We start from the raw sequence: 8339 nt of genomic DNA on the forward strand, positions 1-8339 counted from the left end.
TCTCACTCTTCAATTATAGATATATGGGTGTAATTTCATGGGCTTAGGGAGATATATGAGAAGGATAATTCGATCGATATAGCAGGGAAGGGAAATAACATATTTCTCTCAAGTTATGAATCTCACTCGACTAAGATGACAAGCGAGAGTCGGGTCAAACTCTCTACTAATAGAATTTCAAAAACCTTAACTTGCTAGACAAATTCTCCTGACAACTCTAGTGAGAACGATTGAAATTGCGGATGCAACAACTCAATTTTTAATGATTGAACCTAATGCGGGATGCATAAGTGACAAGAAGCAGAACACGTCTACTTCAAAAAAACAAAGAACCAAAACACGTTTGCTTCTAAAAATAACCTCAAATCCACAAGGGTTTCTTAAATCCACAAGAAGAAAGGGTTCTAGAATCTACCAGAGAAACAATAGACAAAAGTCTATATCTTTATTAAAATCAATATACCAAAAAACGTTTACAAAATTTGAGTCCTATTTAAGGGCTTCATAAAACTTTTTATTTTTCATTTTTTATACAAGATAAAATTTCTACTCTAACCTAATCTAAGTGTATATGTGTGTGAAGCTCCCTCCTGGAGACTTGAACTCCGGCCCTTGCCCCCCACACCCTACAAGCACTTATACTTGTGAAGTGACCAACGCACCAAGGGTGTGCGGTGGTGGGCTTCATAAAACTTGACAAACAAAAAAATATATTCTAAAATAAATCTTAATTAATACCTAACCATTATAGGAATCAAATTTGCTAAAAAGCATTAAAAGCACCTAAAAATAAGGAAATAATAACCCTAAACCTAAAATTTTGAAAATTACAAATTAAATACCAAAATTAATAAATAACAAAAGCCTAGGGCCCGTTTGGTACATGTATTTAAAAATTGAAAATTGTTGTTTGAAAACATTTGTGGAAATACGTGTGGATGAAAAAGTGTGTGGAAATACGTGTAATATTGTTTAAAAACTGAAAATTGTTGTTTGAAAACTGAAAATTGTTGTTTGAAAACACAAACCAAACACCCCCCTAATTGTAGATTTTGTCCTACATCAAACCCTTTCACTTGAAAAATCTCGTCCTCAAGTTGATAGTTGAGATTTGAAATCTTCCATGCCAAGCAAACAAATACTTGGAATACTTCAGTCCCTTGGTCTTCTTTCCAAACTTGCAACTCATCAATTGAGGAAACAAATTAACTTGAGATTCTCTTTCCTTAGCCTTCATGCAATTGATAATATTCACTAAATGATAGTTGATGATTGAATTAAATCTTTCAACCCCAAAAAAATCAATAAACTTTGGTGTGTCACCTATCACAAAAATAACATGGGCATTGGACTTGAAATCACTTTATTTGGGTTCATCAAGATCTTGGACAATGTTCTTTACAATTTCTACCTCATAATCTGTTAGGACATATGTGATTCATGTTAGGAACATATGTCATTTAGAATTGGCTAATCTTTTGATAAAACGCACTTGTAATTGGGTAGATCTATGATGTGTTTAATACTTCAAGGAACAAGAACAAAATCAATAAACTTTGGTGTGTCACCTATTACAAAAATAACATGGGCATCGGACTTGAAATCACTTGATTTGGGTTCATCAAGATCTTGGACACTGTTCTTTACAATTTCTACCTCATAATCTGTTAGGACATATGTGATTCATGTTAGGAACATATGTCATTTAGAATTGGCTAATCCTTTGACAAAACGCATTTGTAATTGGGTAGATGTATTATGTGTTTAATACTTCAAGGAACAAGAGTTCAAGTCCAAGTATTGAAGCCATGCAAATCTGTCCAAGAAACAAGTGAAGAAGTGTTAGATTTTAAAGCTAGACAACTAGCATCTATCGAGGTTTAAAAGGCTGCTTTAGCTCGATACTTGAGAGCTGCTCGATAGATACCCTATCTATCAAGATTTATGAAAATAAGTCTTTCATATATGATTTCACTCCAATCCGTGTGTACATGTTTAGGATTTTTTTTCTTACAACTCTAAACATATATAAGGATTATTTTAAGGGTCGTCAAAGGTGGCACAGTTGCACAAGTGTAGAGCAAAGTTTTGTTCATGCAAATTGTGACCAGAGACAGAAGTTGCCATAGTTCATCTTTCTCTTGAAGAAGCTACTGTGTTTGTACGTCATTGGGTTTCGTGACCAAGGAGCTTCGTGATCTTCATCGTGTTGATGAACCGATGAACTTTGCAGCCAACATCTTTCTCAAGTTGGTGATTAAGTCGCGTATTGGGATCCACGCATCTATTGGTTAGTCACGTACTGGTAGCCGTGCATTGAAAATGAGAGATTGTCAGAACAGAACAAGTCCAATTATGTATTGGGGTAAGGGTTCAATTGTAGGTTGGTATAAGGTACTGGGATTCCTTTACTTGTAACTGCTTGTTGTGATAATAGTGGATTCTCGGGAATAGTGACCTTAAAATCACCCGGTGGGGTTTTTTGCCTTGGAGGTTTTCCCTTTTTGTAAACAAATCACCCTGTTAACTTTATTTTCCGCTGCATATTAACTTAGTCGGTGATTTGTTTGTACTACCACGCATATTGCATGTTAATTGGATTAATTGATTATCTTGGCTAATTAATCAAGTAATTTATCACAAGGGATCAATACATTCTTGGCCTATCGAGTGGTATCAGAACAGGCACACTTTGATTAGGGTTAATCTTTACTGTGTGATCCATTGACCCCTGTTTGTTATGGATAGAGGACAGTCACTCATTATACCTCCTTTATATGATGACACTAACTATGCATACTGGAAAGTACGCATGAGAGTTTTCTTGCAATCATTAGATGAAAATGTGTGGCAAGCTGTGGAGATAGGTTGGACTAAGCCAAAGGAAGCACTGGCCGATTGGGATGATGCTAAGATTAAGGCGGCTAACTTCAACAGCAGGGCATTGAACGCTTTATTCAGTGTGGCCACAAATGAGGAGTTCAAGAAGATATCCTCCATTGAAACTGCAAAGGAAGCATGAACCATTCTCTAGAAAACCTATAAGGGAACCAAGACTGTCAAGGACTCGAAGCTTCGGAGGCTCACTACAAGCTTTGAAGAGATCAAGATGGAGGAGGATGAGTCGTTTGATAAGTTCTATGCCAAGCTCAAACACATAGTGAACTCAGCCTTTAATCTTGGGGAAACCATTCCCGAACCCAAGATTGTGAGAAAGGTACTCAGATCTCTACTCGGGAGATTTCATGCCAAGATCATCGCAATTGAGGAATTAAAGGACATCGACAAAATTCCATTGACAGAGCTGGTGGGCAATCTGCAGACCTATGAGTTGGGTTTGACAAGGATTGGGAAATCAAGTAATGGTAAGAGCATGGCACTAAAGGCCAAGAGTAATGATATGGATGAGTATTCAGACGATGAAGATTCTAAAATGAAATCCTACATCACTAGGCAATTCAAGAAGTTAATGAAGAATGCCAATGGGAAGGGCTTCGACAAGGACCGTAGGTAATCTAGTTCTTCTCAATTTAAGAGCCAAGACAAAGGGAAGAAGGATGCTAAGGATGACGATCAGTACACTGTTCCCCTAGGACCTAAGTGTTTCAGGTGTCAAAACTTTGGACACATGAAACAAGAGTGCCCCACATACCTCAAGACCATTGGGAAAAGTAAGGCACTTGTTGCTACATTGAGCGACACCGATCTTGAGGAAGATTAGGAAAATGAGGATGATGGAATCCTGAATGCCTTTACTGCCACTATCAATCCTACTGAGGGGATTGTTAAAGATGTGGATGAAGAAGAAGACTTGGTGGAGTCTAAATTTGAGAAGATGGATGAATAGGATGACATCCACACAGCCTATGCAAAATTATACAAGGTCTCGGAAAAGCATGAGAAGTTGTATAGGTTAGCCACCAAGGAGCTCAATGATGTGGAGCTTGAACAAGAAGAAATCTCCACAAAGTTTGATGAAGCCAATTAGACTATCAAAGCACTGAGATTTGAAACAATTTCTTGGCTGAAAAGACCAAGAAGCTTAAAGCGGAGTTATTTCAAGTCAGAGTTCAGTTGGAAAGGACTTCAAGTGCAAAGCTTGATGAGATACTTAACCTTCAGAAATCTACTTTTGATTGAATAGGTTTAGGGTATGATTTCTCTTCTCCTAATACTGTTTCCTCTAGTACTACTTTTTTTGTTTCTCTTGCTAACAATGTTGAATCTGAGAACAATAATGTCAAAACTATATTAGCTGGTGAGAACATAGACAATGATAAATCTATCTTAGGAGCACCCCTTAAACTTGTTAAGAAAGAGACTAAATACCCTAGGGCTAAAAAGGGTGTGGTGGGCATTTTTTGTGATTTTGGGCTAGACTACCTCCTGCTGCATTGCAACTCACTTTGGTCCGGCTTGCGTGCAAACTATGCCTTCGTTTGTCAAAACTATTGTCACATGCCCATGGTCGGCAAAACTGCCGCAGAAGAAGGTTGTGGCGGAATGGGTACAACAAAACAATGATAAACGAAATACGTTATTGTTAGGCGAACTAAGTAAATAGTCTTTGGCTAGAATAAAAGAAAAAAGAACAAGTTGTAAGAGTAATAATAGAGGCTGGATGAGAAAATATAGCAATAATTAGTAAAATCAAAGATGAATATGACTAGTTTGCCACATTTAGTTTAGTTATGGAGGTGTGGCCAAGGAGGAAACCATTTCCTCAATGTGGGTAACCTTACAGGAGCATCCTGCTACGGAAATTACACACTTTGAGGGAGCAAACCTAAATAGCTTGTGCCCGAAAGTATTTCTTAGCAGAGGGTAGGCTTTAAAAGGGAGAGAAGGAGAAAACCCATTGGTGCATGCCTGCCATTCTAATCTCTCTTTCTCCTTTTCTTTTAACTTTCTGTTTCTTTCCCCTATTTTACTATTTCAATTCCCCCTTTTGTTTTCTCTCTTTTCTTTGGTGCTTTACTTGTGCGGCATAATGGTGATCACTCTTGTAGTGATTGCCACTGTCGCCTTTCTCCTACCGTGCACGGCAAAGGCTCTTTGTATACTGCCTACTGCGACTGTTTCTTTACCATTTTACCATTTAACAACCTTTGCTGGTCTGGGTGTCCTTGCTGACTACCACTGGTCTGTTAATGCCCCAGCCACCACCACTTACCTGTGCTGGCTGTGCCACTCCCCATTACCAGACAAAGAAGGTTGTTTTGTTTTTTTGCTCACCGTGGCTTTATCATCTGCCATGGTGTGGGTGTTCTCCCTTCCTATCCATAATGGTATACACCTGGTGATTCCAACTCATCCTCCCCCTTTTGGGTGGTATGTCATCCCAGCAAGACATTATCCCCAAAAGAGCTTGAGCAGGAACCCCAAAATAGGCTTCCCCTTCTCCCTATCACCAGACCATACCCTCTCTTACCTCTGACCCATGACCCACCACTCTTGTATTGATTGGGAACAAGTTGGAAGGGCCTAGGTCTTGCACGTGCTCCACTTCCTGTGTACGTTCAAAACCTATCTGCTGCGCATGCATTTGCCGTGGTCTGGGGCTCGTCTGTGCATTCTGCCACCCATCCTTGACCTCTTATGGCATGAACCATCTTCTGGTCTTTCATTCCTTATTGGCCTGCTTCTTTTCAAGGGTTGGACCTTGCTTGGGTTTCTCCTTTTAGTCCATTCCTTGCTTCATTTGTAGTCTTGTTGCCATTCCTGCCACACCATTTTGCTATTCTTGCCACGGTATTATTAGACCCGTGTTTGCTAGGCCTCTTTGGGCCTACTGCCCAGCCTTCTTTCAATGACTCTGTACGATCACTCATGTTACATTGCTTTCCCAATTCGTTACATTGCTTGTGGGCTCTTTTGTCCCATTTCTTTCTCCTTGGGCAACCTTGGCCCATTTGTTTTCCTTAGGCATCCTTGGCCCATTTCCTAATTCTGTATTCCCATGGGCACTTTGCTAACTCTTTTGGATTTCCTTGGCCCAATTACTTTATCCTTCATCCTTGGGCCGATGGGCTTTCCATCAACCCCTTTCTTTCTTACTTCATTACATCGGGCCTGCTGTGGCCCATTCTTGCTTTTCTTCATTACATAATGCCCATGGGTTTACTACTTCCTCCTTTGGGCCCATTTGCTTTTCTCAAAACCCATTTATTTATTTTATGGGTCTATGATCCATTATTCTTGCCGTTAATGGTTCCTTCCTATCAATCCGCTAACTTTCTTCTTGCCCATATTATTGGACTTCTTCCTACTGGTGGGCTTTTTCAAAAATGAGCCTCAACATTTAGCCCTCTGAGCATATGCAATGCTCCTGCAGTTCATATGCGAATAAGGACTTTCCTACCCTTCCTATTTTCTTCTTCTTCTTATTCTTCTTTTCCTTCGAGGGCTTTTTTGAACACTAGACCCCAACTTGTATATACATATATATATGTGTGTGTGTGTGTTTTTCCTGCCATGAATAGTGTTGTCTCTTCGAAACACAGCCTCCGCTTCATTAATTCCATCCCTTATCCGATGATTAACCCATTGTATCCCTTCATGTCAATCTTAATGATGTTGATACTTAAGAAAGAGTCCTTTCACATTTCAAGTAGAAACATTCTCTCCTTTCCCTTTTCTTCATCGTGTCTTCTTTCTCAGACACCATTAACCATCTACTTCGATCAACCAATACCTTATGATGCCGGCGAAAAGCCAAGTTTCTTCCTACTGTAAGGGAAAAGAGGTTGTATCTGATGATCCTGCCATGAGAGAGATAAGTGAAGAGGCCGCCTATTCGGAATCGGACCATTCCAACAGGAAGAGGAATGGCGTGATCTTGGTAGTGAGTGCGCTCCTCTTATAGACCCTTGGTACGATACCCATGCCCATTTTCCAAAAGTTCCAAGCGAAATCCACGCCACTGCCGCTAGGCCATGTGTTGCTTGCCATTTGTCATTGCAACACAGACATCTCTTGGGCTCTACTGGCTTCCTCGATTCCTGATCTTGCCATCCACCAAGGTACCTCACTTCCTGTGCCTATTCTTTTCGAGTTTGGATCGGGTATGGCTTTGGGTTGGAAGGAATGGGTGGACAAGGTGTTGTTCGACACGGGTTTTATAGAGTCATTACATCGGGCCGGTGTATTGAAGGCTATTGTCTCGTCCCGAGATTTGTTCAATCTTCGCCATTTGGTCCATCGGTGGTGCACCACTACTCACACTTTCTTTCTTTCCTACGGTGCGATCACCGTGACTCTGGAAGATGTGGCAAACCAGTTGCTTTTGCCTATTCTTGGTGACGCTGATCCTTGTGCTTTGGAGCTTTCTTCGGAAGAAGAGGCCGTGGAGGCCGTGTTGAGGAAGAAGATGAGTGGCAACATGAAATTGTCTTATTGGCTTAGTTCCTCTTCTAAAATCTCTGTTTCTGCCCGCTGTGCAGCCTTCGTCACGTTCTGGCTTTGTAAGTTTATCTTTGGCTCTCATACCCACTACGCTGTGAAGCCTTTGTATTTTCGATTAGCCATTAAGATTTCAGTTGCGGTGAGTTTTCCACAAGCACCTATGTTCCTGGAACATCTGTATGTTCAGTTGGATATCCTGCAGAGTGATGAGAATTAGGCGGGATCCTATTCATAGCACCATTCTGCAGCATTTGTTGTACGAGCGTTGTGCCAAGCATTTGACAAAGTGTAGGTCTGTCCGCTTTGCTAAGGAGAAGTACCGTTCGCGTCTGAGGGTCATCACTAATTTCTGTGGTAGGTTTGAGTCTGACTTTCCATTGGCTTTTCGTTGGGTTGGTTTAAAACTGATTAATCATCCTGTTGTTGAGTTCTTTGATAAAGGAGTTGGGTTTTCATGGAGAGCATATAGGAACTTAGGCATGAGTTACACATGTGCTGATTTCGTGATGGGTCCGTTTGTTGATACTGCTGGGACCACTACCCCATTGACTGGTTTTGAGGAGAGGGGTATCACTTACTTGGCAGCCACCAATGATGGGTGGTTGCCTTACCTAGCTTATGAGGGTGTTAGATTTGTACACTACCCTGCTAACAGAGTGAGGAGGCAGTTTGGGCTGGATCAGGAAATTCCTGATGACCTTTCTTCTCTTATGGAGTCCCTTACTTTTGTTCGGCCATTCCTGCAACACACAGCCTTTGAGTTTTGGAGTAAGCACTTTACTGCAGTTACTATTCCAGGTTCACAGAGGGAAGGTGTTTGTACTGCTACCATGCACGGATATTGGCAGGTGGTGATGACTTCATTTGAGAAGGAGTTTTTGGGTAGCCTTGGGTTTTCTCTTATTCCTCCTGATGGGCTTGGTGCAGTTATTTAA

At 40.7% G+C, this 8339-nt stretch overlaps 1 protein-coding gene across 1 annotated transcript; it reads left to right on the forward strand.

Moving 5' to 3' along the window:
* Positions 1-6883: 6883 nt before the first annotated feature.
* On the forward strand, positions 6884-8339 carry LOC142606190 (uncharacterized). The gene is made up of 2 exons (XM_075777579.1): positions 6884-7509; positions 7607-8339. The coding sequence occupies exons 1-2, from the start codon at positions 6884-6886 to the stop codon at positions 8337-8339; spliced, it is 1359 nt and encodes a 452-aa protein (XP_075633694.1).

This window comes from Castanea sativa, chromosome 8, assembly GCF_040712315.1.
Source record: "Castanea sativa cultivar Marrone di Chiusa Pesio chromosome 8, ASM4071231v1".
Lineage (NCBI taxonomy): Eukaryota > Viridiplantae > Streptophyta > Magnoliopsida > Fagales > Fagaceae > Castanea > Castanea sativa.